At 41.1% G+C, this 20,549-nt stretch overlaps 3 protein-coding genes across 7 annotated transcripts; 1 reads left to right on the top strand and 2 right to left on the bottom strand.

Annotated features, from left to right (window-relative positions):
- The first annotated feature begins 579 nt into the window (after positions 1-579).
- cfap298 (cilia and flagella associated protein 298) lies at positions 580-5,544 on the top strand. Of its 2 annotated transcripts, none has more exons than XM_050041216.1 (8): positions 580-719; positions 943-1,109; positions 1,399-1,566; positions 2,211-2,278; positions 2,371-2,529; positions 2,754-2,885; positions 2,983-3,078; positions 3,166-5,544. In XM_050041216.1, exons 2-8 carry the CDS (start codon positions 971-973, stop codon positions 3,274-3,276), a joined length of 873 nt encoding a protein of 290 aa, XP_049897173.1. In that variant the 5' UTR covers positions 580-719; positions 943-970; the 3' UTR covers positions 3,277-5,544. The 2 variants fall into 2 exon arrangements, with proteins under 2 accessions (XP_049897173.1, XP_049897172.1); XM_050041215.1 differs by having other exon boundaries at positions 940-1,109.
- A 117-nt stretch (positions 5,545-5,661) lies between these two features.
- Positions 5,662-13,173, bottom strand: eva1c (eva-1 homolog C (C. elegans)). Of its 4 annotated transcripts, none has more exons than XM_050041210.1 (8): positions 12,678-13,173; positions 10,164-10,363; positions 9,744-9,867; positions 9,359-9,511; positions 7,330-7,473; positions 6,595-6,675; positions 6,409-6,516; positions 5,662-6,294 (listed from the first exon to the last, which is right to left on the bottom strand). In XM_050041210.1, exons 1-8 carry the CDS (start codon positions 12,790-12,792, stop codon positions 5,915-5,917), a joined length of 1,305 nt encoding a protein of 434 aa, XP_049897167.1. In that variant the 5' UTR covers positions 12,793-13,173; the 3' UTR covers positions 5,662-5,914. The 4 variants fall into 4 exon arrangements, with proteins under 4 accessions (XP_049897167.1, XP_049897170.1, XP_049897168.1 ...); XM_050041213.1 differs by having other exon boundaries at positions 6,409-6,513; XM_050041211.1 differs by having other exon boundaries at positions 6,595-6,672.
- A 2,499-nt stretch (positions 13,174-15,672) lies between these two features.
- Positions 15,673-19,984, bottom strand: haus1 (HAUS augmin-like complex, subunit 1). The gene is made up of 9 exons (XM_050040451.1): positions 19,827-19,984; positions 19,565-19,739; positions 18,491-18,626; positions 18,251-18,385; positions 17,938-18,061; positions 16,683-16,748; positions 16,508-16,579; positions 16,261-16,308; positions 15,673-15,804 (listed from the first exon to the last, which is right to left on the bottom strand). Exons 1-9 carry the CDS (start codon positions 19,845-19,847, stop codon positions 15,760-15,762), a joined length of 822 nt encoding a protein of 273 aa, XP_049896408.1. The 5' UTR covers positions 19,848-19,984; the 3' UTR covers positions 15,673-15,759.
- Between the last annotated feature and the right edge of the window lie 565 nt (positions 19,985-20,549).

Raw genomic sequence — 20,549 nt, 5'->3', positions numbered from 1 at the left:
AGTTCACACTCCATACTTGGTCCATATGGGGGCATTGAACCTACAACCCTCCACCTCCCAAGCCAAGTCCCTGCAGACTGAGCTACCTTGTCGATCCCTTACTTTTTTAAGATAGTGTTAGCTGATTGGTGCTGCATTGCTGTTTATTTTGCGTGTTGTTTTGTAATGTTCTTTATTTTGTTTGTACTTTTGTGTAGTATTTTAATATGCCAATTTTATGCAAAGAAGCAGATATTTAGGTGAACGGATGAATTGTTCTCTAGTGTAGTAGCAGGACAATCTACTCAATAAAGATGTTTCAATAAGATTACCTACAGTAAATTAATTGCAGGAATGCCTTTAAGCAAAGCACACCATGGGGAAAATTAATTTTTGTGCACCAGTTTGTGCCTTTTACACATCAATTTATGGTGTAAATATCTTAAATTTTGTCACAATAAAAGACCTCTCTTACATTCATTTTATACTGTAGAGAACACATGTAATTACACCCTTGTGGCAGCAGTGTTACCAGTATACACCATTAGAGGGCAGTAATACTGGCTGGATTGTTCTAACCTGCCGCAAATTCTTCCCAAAAAGAAGAACTGCGCCGCTGAATCTTCTCGATGAATCCCTATCAGGCAGTTTTAGCTAGTAATGTTACCGGTTTTAAACAAAGTGTGACCTCAGTCTGAACATTTTATGTATCGCCTTGTGTTTGTCGTTTCACCACATAGGTAAGTGTCGCCATTATCAGTCACTGTAGAGAAATTAACCCGTGCCATTGCATGTAAACAGCAAATGCTAGCTAGTACCGGCTAGCACCTGACTGTTGCTATGGTTACACTGTTGTCCTAGAGACCCTGGACATTGCGTGTGCAGGACAAACCGTCGTCTTTTTGCTGTGGGTTTATTCAGCTATAAAGTCGCGTTTTTATCCCTAAACGTGTCTTGTAGCAGGTAAACAGGTGGTGGGCCTCTTTGCGAGATGGTGCAGTTGCATGTGAAGCGTGGAGATGAGAGCCAGTTTCTTTTCAACACCAGTGTGGACGCACCCCTGGAGACGGTGATCCAGCAGATTACAGCCATTTACAACGGGAGACTCAGAGTGGAAAGAATATGTTCAGGTGAAAATGACATAACCAGTGCTTTCTGTGCACACTGTAGTATGTGCTGCACTAACACTTGCTTTACTACTATTTAAGCTGGCTGCTGACTGCCAACATAACCACTAACCTGGTTTAACTGATATAAAGCAGTACTTATTCACGTTTACTGGGGTGTTAACTTAATGTGTTTGTATTTTTGAATAACTGACATTTAGATTTCAACAACATGTCAGCACTAATGGCTAGTAGATAAGATCTTTCAGTCTAGTAGGATATTGACAGTGCTAATTTATTTCTTAACCCACAGAGATCCCAGAGCTGGCAGACCATGGCATCACACTGCCACCCAACATGCAGGGGCTGACAGAGGAGCAGATTGAGGAGCTGAAACTGGAGGATGAATGGGAAGACAAATGCATGCCCAGCGGAGGGCCAGTATTTAGGAAGGATGAGATTGGAAGGAGGAACGGACACGGTGAGACGGTAGCTCTTGACTGTAGGCTATCTAACAGGGGTCAGCAACCCTTACTATTAAAAGAGCCATTATTGGCACACACATTTCAGTTGATAAAATGTTAAAACATTTTTTTAATTCGATGTATAGGCTACACATTTTTACAGTTGTAGAATGAAATAATCACTTTAGCCCTATAACAATGACAAATGGAAATCTGAATGTGTATTTGTTTCCATATAAGCTATGTCAAAGCCAGAGGGAGCCATTGACGAGGGTATAAAGAGCTGCATGTGGCACTGGAGATGCATGTTGCCTACCCCTGGCTATGTAGTTTAACAGATATTCTAAAAGCATGTCTAACATTGCCAGGAGGACAGGTCAAACTGTGACACATGACAGAGATTTATCCTCCTAATATCTCTGGTATTAAATCCCTCTTGTGACATGTAAACTCTGCTGTTAAAGAATGCTAAACATTATATGTTATGTCCTTGCCCCAGATGATTGTGCATCCCTACCTTGAATCACTCACGGTTTTGTGAAGAGGCTAATTTGCCAAGCTTATTTGTATCAAAATATGTTGTCAAAAAGTAAATTAATTTCTGTACAAGAAGGAAAAATATGTTGATAATCTAACCATCCACCTCTTTGCCTTCTACCAGCTCCAAATGATAAAATGAAAGCGGTGTTGATGAAAACAGTGGAGGAGGCAAAGGCACTGATCTCCAAAGTGAGTATAAGTATAGACACTATACCTTTGATTGTCTTATCCACTAAGGGTCAGTGCTTTTGATTTAATATATCTTTCTCTTCATCTTTCAGAAACAAGTTCAAGCTAATATTTGTGTCACCATGGAGATGGTGAAAGAAGCCCTGGATCCTCTAAGAGGTGCGGTGATGATCGTGTACCCCATGGGGCTGCCTCCTCATGACCCTATCAGGATGGAGTTTGAGGACCGGGAAGACCTATCAGGAACACAGGTAAACAGCTTGACCTGTGTCAGTAATCCGTTTTCTAGCTGTTATTGGCTGGTGGCCACAAGAAATCAGTTGTCAGTCAATAATAAGGGCATAAGTTACTATGTTGGTATTTGGTTTGGTACATTTGGAGGTGAATCCGTCTTCACTGCCTCCTTGATAATCCTTTTTTTTTTTTTCCAACTCCATTACTTTGCATCTGCCCTCTCCATCTGTTCGTACCTCAGGCATCTCTGCAGGTGATGACAGAGGACGAGTGCCAGCTATGGTGGGCTGGGAAAGAGATGCAGCGGGGGAAAAAACTACAGGACTACGTGGGCAAGAATGAAAAGACGAAGCTTGTGGTCAAAATCCAAAAGGTGAGAGCCATTTCAGCCAATTTGAAGAGAGAATATTTGTTCTTTCATGCTTTTGTTTTGAGAATAACTGGAATCCATTTGTTGCAATTCCCTTCAGAGAGGGGAGGGGGCGCCAGCGAGAGAGCCTCTGATTACTGAGGAGCAGCAGAAACAGATGATGATGCATCACTACAGGAGGCAGGAGGAGCTCAAGGTGAGGAAAAGCTAAAGAGACACACATTAAAAACCATGGTTTTTTTGTACTGAATGTGTCTTTCTAACCTTCTGTTAACATTTTCAGAAACTGGAGGAGGCAGACGATGATAGCCACCTGGACTCAGAGTGGTCAGACAGACAGGCCCTTAAAAAACAGTTTCAAGGCCTCACCAACATCAAATGGGGACCAAGATAAAGACCACTCCCACTCAGATTCTCACCTTGAAGCTGCTGCACTGACCTGGTCCTCTACTGCTCTGTATGCAACCGACTATGATGCCTTATTATCACAATCCTGAAGTCAGTTTACTGTCTGTTATTTGAGGTCTTCCAGTGATTATTATACACACCAGATGTGCTTATGCCTTGGAGTCGTAACTGGACTGAAATGTGAAGAAGACAGCTGGATACAGTTGCATGAAAGAACAGGTAATGATGTCACATGGAGGCTGATGTCATGATAAACCTGATTTATTTTAATTTAAATCAGATCCTTGTATTCTTTTACTGATTGTTTTCACCCTGTTGTAAAGTTTTATATGTTCTGTGAAAATAATTAAAGTTAAATCTAAATTTACTGAACATTGTAACTGTGTGTGACAAAATCCACTAGAATGGTTTTATGTGTTAACATTCAACAAAGTTTCAGAGGTAGTGATTCAGCTGGAACACAGTTTAACATCCTTTTGGGTCCAAGGACAAGGATGCTACACCTTTCCTCTCTTTGTCTCCCGTCACTGACGCACATACACACACCTCTATGAGTCAGTGTTGCTCTGAGGCAGGAAGTTGCCACATCGTAGATGGTCGTTCCAGCTCTTGTCCCAGCAGGGATGAGGAAGCTGTAAAGTTCAGAGTGTTTTATTCGCTGTGTGGATGTGGACAGAGCAGATGCAGTGATTCAGAGAGGAGTGGCCGGTTTCAAGGAGCACTGCATTCAGAAAAACATCCTGGATGTAATGTGTGCAGATTTAAAGGATAATAATGCCACCTTTTTTTTTGCACTCAATTCAGATGCCTTTTTGAAGAGACAATAGTGACGGGTGAAACTGGAACACATACCTTGTGTCTGTGGCGTGAACAGCTGGCAATTTTAACAACCACTAATGTAGTTATACTGTTGGGAAAACACTGTAATGTGCCTATTTTTGTAAGGACAGAGAACACTTGACACTTATTAAGCCACGCATTTGTCCATGACTAAAAGGCTTCATTCTGGAGTTAAAACCCCGAGGGAGTTAGGGGATGAAAGCTTGTGTGTGTCATGGTTCATTTAGACAAACTGGAGGTGTTAAGACAGATCACGTTCCCTGACATGTTCTTTGGTTTATGGTGATTCATCAGTCTCACTGATACAACTGCTCTGAGTCCCCTTAAGGATTAATTAGTACAGTAATAGTACCTTAAATTACCGTAGGTGTTGAAACAAAAATACTGAAGGTAATCACAATTGTATCTCCACACTGTTACATGCAGGCCCAACACATTTTCTAATAATAGCACAAGGTGTATTATGTATTGACATCTACTTGCAGCTCCATAGATTGGCCCTGTAATTTGGTTTGACATGTATCAGATCAGTCTATTCATTCTTAAGCATAGTCTGGATATGATTGGTTTATGTGAAACATGGTGTAAACCATTGAAGCTTCCCCCTCCACCAAACAAGGTGGGCCTGAATCTATAAATCTGTTTCATTTAACCTCCAAGCTTTATATTACATTCAACCAATTTGAAGCGGTTATATTAAAACCCTAATATAAGACTTGCTTTGTCCAGGTCAACACTCTGATCGTTCCACCCTTTGGTACAGATCATTTTGTTATTAAATTTGAAGCAACACTAGCCAGTCCTAGTGATGCTGTTGTTGATGTATTCACCACTCGCCACATTGGTCCGTCAACTTCAGTTGGTGAGCGATTGCCCGTGGCTCCTTTCACTGCAGCAACAGGCCCTGTTGAAAACTACACCAGCCTTTTTTAGTCTCCTGGATGCTGTGGCTAAACCTCTAGATTTCTCTCTCCCTCTGTGTGTTTATCTCCCTTCTACCCATGTGTATGGTGTGCTTGAGTTTTGCCTCGTGAGTGGGGGTAGTCTTTCCTCTCTGCAGGTTTCCATGGTGTAGAGGAGGTCGTGTATCTCAGGTCCATCTGCTTATCTGTTTGGCAGCAGCTGGAAGTTGCTTTATTCCCTCCCGGATCCATGTTTACAATCTATCATTTTGTGATTCTGATTATCCAAACTGTAATTTTACTATGTTGGTCTATTCTGTACACACATCTATTGCATGTCTATCTGCGCTGGAAGAGGGATCCCTCCTCTGTTGTTTTTCCTAAGGTTTGTTCCATTTTTTTCCAGTTAAGGGGGTTTTAGGGGAGTTTGCTGTACAGACTGTAAAGCCTCGAAAGGCAATTTTTCAACACTGGCAATTTAAATAAAAACTGAATTAACTTAAATGAACATGACAGTTGTGTCTCTCCTGTCAAGACCAGTGATTTCAGCCTTTTTTTAGTATTTCAACCTGAAACTCAAGCTTCATTTGGTGGTGAATGTGAATAAACACAACTTTTAAACAATTACAGAATTTATGTGATCACACATTTTACTGCATTAAATCCTGCTGATCCTTTAAAAACGGCTAATGCTGCAGTTTCACCCAAACATCCTTACATTCTTCACAAACAGCTGCAAAAATGGCAAAACACACAATAAACTGCTTTACAGTGTATAAAAAAAGTGTCTTGTTTTGTTAATAATCAAAGGCTGAGAGCTGCTGCGGAGAATCCTGAAAAAATCCCCACGGTGCTGAGCAGCACCCATGGGTCATAGTTGAGTTAACATGAGCTGCCATTCAGATAGGCGTTCATCCGTATCTCCTGTATGATCATATCCCTGCGCTCAATCCTCTCAGCCCGTTCGGCTGCCTCGCTCACATAAGTCACTTCCTCCCAGTTGTGTATCGCCTTCCTGTCTGCAGCTGAGATTAAAGAGCTTTCTGTTCCCTCTTCATCATCATCATCTTCGTCCTCATCATCCTCATCATCATCATCCTCCTCCTGGCTGTTGGCAGCCTGGCTTCGAGACTTGGGTGCGAGTCTGTGATCTCTGAGCCGACGCCCTCTGCAGGTCACTCTGACTGATACAGCCAGCAGTGTGAGCAGGAGACCAACACACACGCTGGAGGTGAAGAGCAGCGCTGCCATTTCTGGATGCTCTGTGTAGGAAATGAAGACAGGAGATGTATAAACCATAGATTAGATGTGCAGTCTTCGGTCTGGGTCTGTCTTTCCATTGTTTAAACAACTGTTTGTGGTACAATAATGTCTACCTTTAATGTAGGCATAGGTCAGGAGAGAGTTGCTCATCATCGCTCCTGAGTTGTCTGGTCGTCTTGACCCTTTGGGGAAAGGCTCCTCTGGATCTGCAGGAGTAGCTGCTGCAAAAATTAGAATTATGATGTCAGATAACATGGCACAGAAAACCCGGAATTATACAGATGGCATGATGCGGTTACCTTTTTCTGTTTCCACAGTAGGAGATGAGGTGGACCTGAATATGTAAGGGTCTGCTTCCCTTAGTAAAGTTTTCGGTACTACTAGAAGAAGGAGAGAAGAGTCATTATATCACTGCTGGCAAATTGATACAGATTCAGTGACTGTGTACTGGTGAATCTACAGTAAACCACATCAGCACACCATTTCCCACATCCAAAAATTTGTGAAAACTAGATCCACGATGAAGTGATGCTCTAAAATTAAACATATAGTACATTTAATTCTGTTCAATTGTGTTTATAACCGGTCTGCAAGGTTAACACACATTGTTTTGTGCTTGCTCGAGCCAACAGAGTTAGTGAGAAGAATTCTGTCAACATCAGGCTGAAGTCAAATCTCCAAACTTTGTGACATGAACAATGTTGCCGTATGACCTCACTGGCATTTGTGCCAATTGCAGGAAGTTTATCAGGATGCCAGCCTCAACCCACAAATCTGAGCTCACAGTCTATTATTTCCCGCTACTGTGTTGCTGGGTGTGATATGATGAGAACAGCCGATCAGCTGATAAGGATCCACAGTAGGAAACTACAAATGTTCACTCAAACATAATGAATAAGGCAAAAACAAAACCAGACATGACGTGAACTATGTATAGAATATTATCACACGAGCCTGTTCCTATTTTAAAACCTCTCATTTATCACCAGGCTAGTAATTGTATCTTGTGAATGAGGAAGCAGAGAGAGTCCTACCACAAGAATAGACCACACTGAGGTACTTCCTGGTTCCTGGAAAGCAGGGGTCCCTAAAGGTCTGGTTGCTGACAGGAACAGCACACTTCTGTTTGCTGTAGCAGGACTTAGACACCAAGTGTACAGCCTCGTGGTTCAGACACTCTGTGGGGAACAGCGAAAAGAAACTCAGAGAGCAAGTCAGTGAATAAGAAACACTGAGTTTGTGTGTGTGTAATGCCCACTCAAAGCTCACTGAGGAGTACTTTATTTGCACCAATGAATTCAGTGTTTTGCAGGAGTTTGGTTGTAGTTTAACTACAATGAAATCACCTGTCTGGTAGCTATGTGATGTTTTTTTTTTCAGCAAAGCAAATAGTTAACTTGTGCATCTAAGCTAGATTAATTAATTAATTACTCTAAAGCAGTGGTTCCTGACTGTTGCAGCCATGGGGTCCAGATTTTTCCTTAGTCATTAGTTCAAGGTCCACAAAGTTTAATATATTCAGTATCATACTAACTTAGTACTGTGTTAATCACTCACTCTATAGCAGGAAACTGCACTTCAAAATAAGAACTCTGTGCCAGAAATTCACTGTACTTAGAACTAAAGTGTGTTTTTTGCGAGACACTTGCGGTCCATTTCGAATGGGCCCATGACCCACTTTTGGAGCACAACCCACCAGTTGGGAACCACTGTTTTAAAGCAAGAAATGACAGTGGAATATAGCCTTTATCTAACACCATTCCTGTTGGCCTTATTCACAGCAGACACTTTTCCAGGAGAAGCACAGGTGTACTCAGTAACGTTAATGATGGCTGTGGCACACCCAAATGGAATGCAGCAATTACTGACGTTATTAGTGACACCTGTGCTTTCTCTGCAATGACATGCCAAAATATATGCTGTGAAAACACCCACTGTATGTCTTTTGCTTCTGTTTCTGTATAAGTAAGGCCACGTTTTCCTCTTTATGTTGTAAAGCAAATTTCTGATTTTACTGAACAGCTTTTCCATATAACTTTCACTCATGTCACCATCTGCTGCAGGCCTTTAACACAAAAGATAACTTGGCATGACAGAGTAGGAAAAGTACATTTGTAGGTAATAAAGTTAATGATGGCTAAATTCCATTTAGCTGCTTTGGTCTAAGGTTCCTGGTGTTGTTGCTGCTGACTCACAGTCAGACTATCATGGCTTATGCTGCATTCATGTGCTCCTTGGATGGTCCCATTTCCTGAGATGGGAAGACGCCCTTCGGACTTCAGTGTGTTCCTGAGCTTTTAAGTTGTAATGTGGAGACAACATGAACGCTACAAAGATGATATGCTGTTTTTAATTCCTCAGAGCGTTTAAACAACACATTTATAACAGTTTGATGCTTTATATTATTCATTTTATCCAAAACGGATTTCTGTTCCGACTTGAGGGGGCATTCGCTTGAATTTTCCCAGTCAGGAACTAATTTTTATGATAACCCCGACACCACATGAACGCAAGGTTACTGGAACACTTCAATGTAAAAGAGCCATCGTTAATGTTATTAGTAACACCTGTGATTTTCCTACTATGACAAGTCCAAGTGTCTGCTGAGCCAGGGACACTACGTATTTTAGAGAGCACTACTTAGTGGATAAATTTACACACAGAATTCAGACACTCAAATAACATAAATATAGTGCACTTAGTAAAGATGGTGTGATTGTGGAAGCAGCCCCTTCGCCTCATAGATGCTGCTTATTAAAATAGTGATGGTCTGACTTCATTCAAGTAATTATACCAAGTTTTCAAAAGCAATGTGAAAATAATTAAATGATATTAAAATGCTATATATTGCCTGTTTAAAATGTCAGAGTAGTGAAACCTGTTACTCAAAGCTGATTTCTTGTTGGGCATGCAAAAACTTCCTCTTCCTAAAACTTTCCTCTCTGACTTTGTAAAGTTATTTCTAAAAACATTATATTCCTGGTTTCACTGTTCCCCTTGTGTGAGGCCTTGTCCTCTGTTAGTTACCACCATGTGGGAACACTGAATATACCGTTGACTCACCAAATGGGGGTGGTCTCGTCAGGTGTGAGGGGCAGGTGTCAGTCTGGCCCAGACTTCTCCCATAGACAGCTGCATAGATGTTCAGAACCTTGGGGGGCTTACAGCGCAGGACCATCTTCTCCCCCTCACACACCACATGTCTTTTGTGTTCAGCTGAGTGAGGGGAAAAACAATAAGGATGAAGAGGTGAAGGGGGTGACGATAGTGGGAAACTGATGGGTAAGGCTTGGGGGAAGGGGTGAGATATTTGTGTATAGCTATGTAGCTATTTCATGCTAATGCACCTGTAAATGTGTGAGAGAAACTGATGCTGAAACATGGAGCATAAGTTGAGTGGGACAGCAGAAAAAGTAGGGATGAATGGGAATAGAGCTACTGGACTCACTTGGTTTACACTTGTAGTCCACATGGAGGTATTTGGTAGTGCCAGGGCAGGGGTCCTTCCCAAACAGCAGGTGGTTGACAGACAGCTGGCAGTCTCTGTGGCTCTGACACTCTGACAGAAGCTTCTGCACAGCAAACACCACGGACAGTCAGCATTTAACCAGTACACAGGATTTGATGTTACAGTCCACAGTGAGCACAAATCAGATGCACATAGAATGAAACTACAACTGGCTGACAAATAGAAAATGGCGGTCTTTATAAATCTACATCAACTATTAGGCAGCATTCACCAGCCAGCTCATCTAAAGGTGGTGTACAAAACTACAACACATATCGAAGAAAATCAGCTAAAGCCCACCTATGCACACGTGACCCAGTGAGAGTGAAAAGTGCTGCATATCCCACACATAAAATGCACCTGTAGAGCAGTAAAAGCTGAACAGCTGTGGTTGTGAGCTCTGAGCGAAGGGTCCGGGTCTGCTCTGCACAGCCGCGCCGCGCCGTCCCCGTAGAAGGCAGACTGGATGGAGATGGTGGAGTGGCGTGGACAGTGGAGTCGCAGAGGCTGTCCATCACACGCCTGAGCAGAGTGACTGGTGATGATCCTGGACAAGTAGTCTTTAACATAAAAGACACTGGTGAGGCTGGAATGCACGAGGAAACATACAGATGCATTTAAGGGACACTAATTTTTACACATGAAGTCATGAGGAGCACTGCTTAGCCTGTGAAAGTAGTGGTCATCAGAGTTATCTCAGCATGGGTGTCACAGAGAGTCTACATCACAGATTGGAGGTGTGGGGTTTGAAAGATGCTATTAAATTACATACTAGAGACTCAATGTCAGGCCATCTTCACCATTCCTTTTTTTAATATCTGTGTTTTGTGAGCCCAAGAACTTTATGGAAGTGCAACGCAAAATCGCTGGAGTGCTTCTTTAAATCCACTTAATCATGTAAGGGACAGACAACGACAGGAACCCTCTAAGGGAGGGTTTGCTTCAAAGGGGCCCCACTAAATCCACTTACTTACAAGGGTAGAAATAGACACAACAACTAAAATCCTTAATTGAAAAGGATTTTGACTTTGAGGTGACTTAATACCTCTGAAAAACAATTTTGTTTGTGAATATTGTTTCTTTCATCTGTGGTTTCGGATCAGTTTATTTGACCTCTTTGGAGCTCTGTTAATGTCTCATGTTGCTTTGAAACTCACCCATCAAACTACTGACTGCCAGATCTCTTTCCCGGGTGGCACACTCCGCCAACTGGCGTTCAACTCAATATGACCTACCTTTGTTGCTGCATGGTGTGTAGATGTGATTAAGTTACTTCTGATTCAAAGTCTTGAGGTGTCTACGTTAGTTGTATTATTTAAAAAAGATTCTTGCAAGCATGGGTGGATTATGAGAGACTGGGCCCGTGGGCACAGAAATTCAAAAGGCCCAACGACCTCTCCTACAAAGGAGCAAGAGACAGAGTTTGTGTTGGTTTTGCCTCTTTTTTTTTGGGTTGTTTTGCATGTCTTTGTAGTCATATCTCTTTGTGATTTTGTGTCTCTGTGGTAATGTCGTGTCTCCTTGGTTATTTTGCATCTCTTTGTAGTGGTTTGTGTCTATTTGAGGTCATCTTGTGTCTTTTTTGGTCGTTTTGTGTCTCTTTGTGGTTGTTGTGCCCTTTTTGTAGTTATTTTGTCTCTTTGCAGTTCCCTTGCATCTCTTTGTCGTTCAGTAGTCCATCCATGCTTGCAAGACTCAGAAGTGATTGAAATAAATCAGATGTTCAGTTTGGACAATAACTGCAGTGACAAAACATAAAAAGGACTTCTATTTTACTCCTCACACTGTGTCTTTTACATTACCCCTTCTCAGACAGGCAGACAGTTCCACGCTAAATCTCAAGTGGGATTTTTTTGGACAAATGGCAATGTGGGGAAAAAGGCTATAACCACCTCATCTTTTACACCATACATCAACTGTACAAATATTTTCACTCCCCCACCATAGCTATTATCACTTCAGATGGATTAGTGAACGGGCCTACCAGGCACAGGCCAAGGGGCCCAAAGTGTCAGGGGCCCAGTTGGCTTTCTCCTGTAAAAATGTTGCTCTAATTAACACAAACTAACAGAGAAGAGACACAGAATGACCACAAAGAGATGCAAAGGAACTGCATAGAGACACAAAACCACAAAAAGATGTTGAACAATGACAAAAAAAAGAGGCAACACCACCACAAAGTCTGTGTCTTGCTCCTATATAGGTGAGGTAGTAGGCCCTGGTGTGCTCCAGCTAATTAAGAATGCCGCCACGAGAGTGCTAACTGGGACTAAGAAAACATAGTACACCTGTACTGAAAACACTCCACTGGCTAATGGTACAGAACAGACTTGGTTTCAAAGTATTGCTGCTTGTTTACATGGCCTTAAATGGTTTGGCTCCTGCTTGCTATAGCTCAACCAGAACCCCCAGATCTTAAAGCATGTGTCTCCTGAATGTACCTAGGATTAAGACTAAATCAGGCGAAGGCGCAATTAGTCACTATGGTGCTGTTCTCTGGAACAAACTGCCTGACAACCTGAGATGTGCTACAGCTGTATCATACTGTAAAAGCAGTCTCAAAACATTGCTTTTCTCTCAGGCTAACGGTTGTTAGTATTTCATATTTTCTCTACCTCATTGTTTAATGTTTTCTATGTGTTACTGTGTATAAAATGTGCTGTACAAATAAAATTGACATGACTTGACTTTGCATATATGTGCCCAGGGGCCCATTGTCTCATAATCTGCCCATGATTATCACATCACTTATAGCAGACCCACATCAAACCCACAGTAACAACAGCACTTTCTGTGATCTTTAATCATCCAGGTCTGGTTTATCCCCCTCTTCCCCCCACTGCACCACCACCATCATCATTATCATCATCTTACTTGAAAAGTCAGCCAGTCCACTCACGCGTCTGGTCCACAGGAGTAAAACCAGGTACAAGAGGCTGTGGCTCCAGTCTAGTCCGTGGCAAGGACGCGTCCAGCTCATGACTCGCATCACCTGTCTCTGAGATCATATTAAACACACTCCGAAATCCACTGCAGGCTACAGGACTTCACAAAAACCCACACAAAAGCTTCATCTTCCTACAGCCACGCTCCTTCAAAAATCCACCGCTTCACCCATCTGTCTTTCTCCACAGAAAATATCAGCGATGAAGCAGAAAACAAACCAGCGGCTGTGTGCTGGTGAATAAGAGCAGCGCCTGTCCCCTCGCAGCAGCAATGGACCACAGAGGAGGTTAGAAATAGCAGCTGCGCAACAAGTTGCTCAAAACTGACAGACGAGGTGATTAATCCGACGCGTGGCCCGACTTTTCCTACTGTTCGACACCGCAGATTTGTGAATAGATGCATGTGGAAACTGAAAGCGACTTACAGTAACAGCTGAGTGGGAATTATAGCGTGGGCGTGGTAGATAAAACTATTTTAAAAGGGAAGAGGGGCGACACTCTGAATGGTATGACGCACTGGCACCACCTTTTATTTTTTTCTCCCCCCATGAGGCACATGTTTACTTTTTGGATTATGGCAAAATGCTTTCACTCTGTGAGGTTTGCTTGTTTCTTTCCCACTACTGCAGACTGACAGGTGCAAATGGGAATGTTGTGCACTTTCATAATGTAATGTGTAATGTTACAACCTATATACTATATACTATATAGTACTATGCTACCTTGTTTTTATTATTTGGTTAGAGGTCTTCAACAGGCGCTTCAGGGTGTTTTTCCTCTCTCTACATGTTCATTGTCATTATTATTTCTGTCATTTGTTTAATATTAATATGTGCAAATCAATAAATCTATCTGTGTATTTATCTAAGTATCTATATATCTACGTATCTATGTAGCATTGTGTCCATCTATGTATGTATCAGTCTATCCATTTATCTATCTGTCTGTGTGTACCTATAAGCCTATAGTCTACCTATCTTTGTGTCTATCTAGGCATCTATTTATCTATCTATCCATCTACGCACCTATCCATCTACCTACCTACCTACGCACCTATCCATCTATATCCATCTACCTACCTACCTACGCACCTATCCATCTACCTACCTACCTACGCACCTATCCATCTATCTATCCATCTACGCATCTGTCTGTCTGTCTATGTGTGGATCTATGTATCTATCTATGTATCCACGTATCTATCTGTCTATGTGTCTATGTATATGTGTATGTATGTATCTATCTACACATCTATCTATCTATCTATGCATCTGTCTGTCTGTCTATGTGTGGATCTATGTATCCACTTATCTATGTATCTATGTGTCTGTGTATGTATGTATGTATGTATGTATGTATGTATCTATCTACCTATGCATCTGTCTGTCTATGTGTGGTTCTATGTATCTGTCTATGTATCCATGTATGTATCTATCTGTCTATGTGTCTGTGTGTATCTATCTATCTATATACTAAGTGGAAAAGTTACAGGGATACTTAACATACACTTGGAACACAAAGAAAAATACTGGCCCAGCATATTGGTAAATCTTGTGATAAAAAAAACCCAAACCCAGACAACATGGTGTTAATGATGCTTTGCGCAGCTCTGTGTATGTGTGTCCCAAGTTGACTTCAGCGGAATGATATTTTGATTCTGTTCCTTTTCATAAACTGTCGATGCCCTAACCATGGTGCCTTTGAATGAAGCAGGGGGCCTACTGGGTAAATTGCTTCCCCGGCCCACATCCATGACCCACTCCATGGTAACCGGTCAATCTACATGTCAGACTGCAGCGCAGACCTACAACAGTCAGAGTGACAGAGACGTTGGGGTCTCCACGCTCGGCTCCACGGGGGGAGAGACTGGCAGGGGGGAGGAACTGAGAGGTGATATTTTGCATACAAAGTTGCATACTACTTGGTCCCATTCTCTGTACGTTAGCTTTAGGCACCAAGGGAGTGGCTCCGAAACCCCTTTCATGTGCTGTTATCCCTCCAAAGCCTGAGGAATTTTGTTGTCCAACTCAAATGGCTTCCTGCACTTTGTTTTTAAGGCAAGATTCAACCATGTAGGTCCAAAAAGGGAGGAAAGTTGCAGAGTAAATGTGGTACTCATAACATAAAAAATGTAAAATACATAAACCTGTAGAAATAAGAATTAGAAAAACTACATGACATTTTGTCCCATTGTGAGGCAGGCTCATGTCAGCTATCTACAACTCTAGTTAATGACATAAAAGTCTCTACAATATGATTAAAAAATGACCAAAGCCAAAGTTACCATAAAGATAATCTTAAACATATTGCTGTTAATTCCTTAAAAATACTTCCAATATACTGACACCATCTAAATAAAACCACCTCTCGGTGTCTGGGCAGACAGATGCATAATCAATATGCCTCTGGAAGAAAAACTGATCAAAGAGAAATTCTCACGTTGTTGAAACTTGTTCAAATTGGGAACACAACCCCTCGATTAGATTGCAGAGACTTACAAACAAAAGACAAAACATTTGATTAGTGTTAATGATGTTTTGTAACAAACAGGAAGAGGAGATAAACCAAATAGGTCCAACCAAAGGGAAGATTTACATTTTTCCCTCGACTGTGGCTTTCTTATAAATCAAAATATTTTAGGTTTTCTGTTAAAGCACAATTCTTTCAAAGAAATCAGCTGAGGGAGAACGTAAATTTCCACTTTAGGGAGGTTGCTTTATTTACTTAGAAACATTCAAAAGAAAAACAGACAGTTATGTGATTTGTTTGAAGGGGACACAAATGTACGCATTAAAATACAAAAGGACAGATTGTCAGAGGCAACCATTTTGACTTTAACTCCCCACAATAATACCTCACGGCTCAGACAGTCTTTAGAGGCAGACAGGGGTTGGCTGCTGCAACACATTACAAAGAGTCCCAAAGACACGCAAACAATTAGTTTATTACTTTTTGAAAACACACAGAATATACACCTCAAAACAGACATGATTTTAACATCGCAAACATATTCACTTGAAATCCATATTCATCTCAAACTGGGAATCAAGTGCAGCCTGTAAGTGAGGAAACAAAATGGCATTAAAATAAAAAAGTAAGCAACCATATCTCAACCAAGTTAAATTTTCAAGTAAATTTAAGACTTTTTAAGACCTTTGTAACACCACCTTACATGAAATTTAAGACCAAAACTGCAATGGAAATACCCATTATATATATATTTGTGTGTTGGTGTTTAAGTACTCTTTCCAAGTAAACACACTGATGTCAGTTCAAAATGAACAGTAAGGAAAAATGACAACAATTGGGTGAGTTTAAGTTTAATGTGTTTAATGTAAAAAGAAAACAAAACCTCAGGCTAGAGAAATTTTCCCACTAATGTGACCGAAAATATTTACGACCCATTGACTCTCAATTTAAGACAGTTAAAGACCTTTTAAGGCCTTACATGAAGCAAACTTCATTTTAAGGCTTTTTAAGAACCTGTAGACACCCTGTATTAAGATACTCACCAATTCTCTTTTTGCTTCTTCGACTTTCACTTGAGCGAGAGAAGGGCTCTGTGGTGGATTAGAAGGTAAAAACATTTCGTAAAGTCAAATACAGAAACATAATACTGTTTTAAAATCTCTGTCAAGCTGGTTTAGTTAAATTGAAATTAAAATCTCTCCAACAAGGCCATCACAAAAATATATATATGATGTGAAAGCACTTTTGGTTGCTGGACTGTTACAAGACAAACTAAAAAAACAAACTCACAGGGCTTAAGTCCATGTAAGGCTCCAGTTTCTTTTTCAAGGGGATTACTTCTTGTTTCAGCGTGGCTGCTTCCTACAGAGAGAGAAATAAAATGACGCATTTCAAACCCTGACAGCAGAAAGTGTTATATATTCACTAGCATGTTGTATGTTGTATGTGCAGCAGCTGAAATTACCTCAGAGAGCTGCACAATAGCCTGATGGGTGAGAGACTTGTCCATGTTCCTGGACACAAGTTGAGCCTGCAGGATTGATAGAAGAGGATAAAACGGCAAACCAAGCTCCATGACAGCTCCGGCATGGCTGCTGCTGCTGTGTGACTGATATTTAGAATATCTAGTGTCTCCTGACAATGATACCAAGGGCGTTAACTGCTGGACCTGTCTGCAGCATCATCCCTGTGCTCCAAACCAGAGTCAGTAACTTGATGCCCACATTATACCCGGGTCAGACTACACTGTGTCTTTCTTAACTAAATAAAAGTGCTAACTCCACAGAGGAAAGAGCTGTGCCACGCCAGGAGGCCATTTCCTATTTTTCAGAGAGCCATTTCTTCACCTTTGGCATGTTTTTTTTCTGCTGCAACATTATTAAGCTATGAATTAATATATCTGCATAGCATGTTAGCTATCACACCCTAAAATTTGTCTTTGTTCCCATTTGTTAGATATTGTCAGTTTTCTAGAGGACTCTCTTCATCCTCTCCATCTGTCACCCTACTAATTTTGTATTCTCATGCCATTGGTTGATTGATATTTCTGGCAGTTTTTTATACTCGTAGCCGAGGACACCAATATTAATGCATCTTCAGGCTGCATAGCAAGTTGTCATTAGTACAGTTTTTCTTAATTTTCTCACCCAGTGCAACCCTCCCACTAAGATATGAATACATGAAATAAAAAAGGGTGAAATGAGAAAGGAGCACTCTTTAATTCCTGGGCATTTTCTGTCTGATCATTTACAACAGCAGCATATTGTTCCTTAATACATGACTTAACTTTCACTATGCAGCTAATGGGGATGTGACAGTAAGTATATTTGTCCCAAGTGTTCGATACAGGATGTTTGGTTCAGTATGCAGCATAAGCTCGATACATCCTGTGCCCCAACAGTCAAATGTTCTCTACTACTGCCACCACACTGGCATAAAGTGTAACTTACATCACAGAGAGAATACTGAATTAAAGCGTATGTTCTAGGAAGCTGAACCCTGCTTATGATGGAGCATTACATTACATTACACTACAGACATGTGATACTTATCTTTTTAAATAAATGAAAAATAAAATACATTTTCTGCATTGTTTTGTTTTCCCTGCTGTACTGAAAATGTGCCAAACTGCGACCCCAAAACAGAGGTGCATACCAAACTGTAAATGTGTATACCGTTTCACCCATAGCAGCTATTACAGATATAACGCCACAGCATACCTCTGCCCTCTCCCGTCTGCTGCCAAGCTCTTTAGCCTTTGCCGTCACAAAATCCATGTTGAGCAGTCTCTCCTCTGCTTTAGCGCTCTCCACTGCCTGAGATTTAACAGTTTTGTTGATATCCCTGAAGACAATAAAGAACACTGATCAGACATGAGATACAGTATCTTGTAAATGGTTTATGTCTGTTGGATTTTGGCACATGTCAGCACACGGGATGTGATAGCCCAAGGGGGTTTGCTTTATTTCAACTATGCTACAAAGCAATAATAATGTTAATATGCCAAAGTCATCCTCAGGATCCACGTCTTACTCTTGTAAGTTGCTCCGCAGCACTAGAGTGGCACCAAGTCTCTTTCTGAGGGCCTTGAGTTCCCTCTCAAGTCTCCTGTTTGACTTCTCTGCATCCAGAAGGTCGTTGGTGAGGTTGTTCAGTGCTGGCATAAAGCTAGGCAAGAAGTAAAGCTGTTTATGTGACATCTCTCAATGGAAACTTTCCATCAAGGAAAATACTGATGAGAAAAGAAACACCAAGAGTGCAACAGCAGCGTACCTGCCCAGTGATGTGTCTCTGACTCCAAGCACCATGGCATTGTCCACCAAAGCAGACAAGTAGTCAGCAGCAGGCTTTGACAAGCTTGCACAGGAGAGGCCAACACCTTGTAGGAGAACATCACGGAAATGAGCACCTAGACGGAGGAAACACGGTTAAGTTGTGTGGAAATGCGGTGAAGACATTATGGTGTGAATCAATAGACAGTCTTACATTTGACAGAACTGAATACAGAAACATAAAAAGACACAGAATCAACCCATTAAGGGAACAATGTTGAAGATTTAGGGAGATATAGTGGTGTTTAGTGGTACGGATTGCAGAATGCAACCAGCTGAAACTTCTCTGATTAGAACTCCTTCAGTGTTCATTGTTCAGGAGGTTTTTACCCCAAGCCGAATTATCCACAGAGGTCCCATCCTCTCCAAAACAAATGGACCCAGTGATTAAAACCAGTAAAAACACTGAATAAAACAGTTTCACAATACAAATCAGTGTTTCTTCTAGGCTGTTTGGCATGTCGTAGACGGGCTGCTCACACAGTGCCTGCTATGTGTGCTCACTTTATCTCTGATCATTCTGACATTCAGGAGGTTTTCACTGGGAGCCAATTTATCCGCAGAGGTCTCTTTCTCTCCAAAACAAATGGACCCAGTGATTTAAATGGTAAAAACACTGAATAAAGCAGTGTCACGTAAAAAAATAAAAACAAAATTGGTGTTTCTTTGATGCAACTCAGCACAGAGGGATTTCTAATAACAGTGGCCGATGAGAAAACGCGAATGGCCATATCTAGAGACAGTGTTTTGTTTGTCCCTTCTAGGCTATTGTAGAATCATGGCAGTGCAACACAGTGATCTCTGTAGATGAGGACCTGCTCCCTATGTAGATATAAATGGCTCATTTTATGGTAACGAAAACACAACAATTCTTGTTTTAAGGTGATTATACACCAAAGGAAACACACTTATTTTATTGTATTCAATTTGTGACATTATATTCACCACATTAATTACTGAGATGTGTGAGGCAACATTGCTAAAAATAAGTCTCTGCTAACTGTCAGTGCCTCACCTTCAGCCTGATATTCTGCCGCTTTCTGTTTGAGGTCCTCTGTGAGGAGAGCTGTGTCACTGCACCGGGCTTCACTGGACTGTGCCAGCTGGTACAGGATGTCCACTGTCCTTGTGTTGACCTCAAAGTGTGGCACCGGCTGATCTCCAAACACCGTGCTGAGCCAGCTGTTCACCTGAGGAGGCACATGAAACAGGACGGTAAACAAAAGCCAACGGTTATCACTGCATTAACTTATAAAGTCATGTTAGAAAGGCATTACCTTCTTGATCTTTTCACACATGGCGGAGGAGAAGGCAACAGAAACCACAACGACTAACTTCTAATAACTTTAAGGTGGTCCAGCGGTCCTAACAACACAACAACAGTTTAGTTTTTCCTTTCTGGATTCGCGCCCCCAAAATCATTCTGATAACTTCCGGGTTATCAGCCAATGAGAAGACGGGGCTCTTTTTTAGTAACAAACCGATTTACATTTTTTTTTTTAAATTGAATTATAAAAAGACGAAAATTAGTGACAACATGAAATAAATGCAATAAAAGTTAAATAAAGAGTAAAATAAATACAAGAAAGTCAAGTGACGAATTACATAAATGCAAGATATGAAAAAAGTGTTTCCGGTTGACGTCCTTAGCCTCACAAAGATGAAAAAGAGATCAAGATAGTTCACGTCAGTTCCTATGATATATAACCTTTCCCCACTCAACTGGAAAAACTAAGAGGAATTCTCACACTTGTAAACACTTACGAGAAACGTATGCAATAATAATAACTAAATGAATAGTCAGTGCTTCTTTGTGATGATAATCTTTTTATTTTTTTATTTAGCACAACAGAAAAAAAGACGAAAACATCTGCTCATCAGTGCAACATTAATGTACAGACCTCATGTAACATCTGTGATGAGTATATCTGAACAAATATATATCCATCAGAATTCATGGCTCACAGGTCTATTAAAAAAGAAGGAAAGAAAGAAAGAGG

This window comes from Epinephelus moara, chromosome 3 (genome assembly GCF_006386435.1).
Source record: "Epinephelus moara isolate mb chromosome 3, YSFRI_EMoa_1.0, whole genome shotgun sequence".
NCBI classification, from domain to species: Eukaryota; Metazoa; Chordata; class Actinopteri; order Perciformes; family Serranidae; genus Epinephelus; species Epinephelus moara.
The sequence above is the reverse complement of the archived record's forward strand: the minus strand, read 5'-3'. Positions and strand labels throughout refer to the sequence as shown.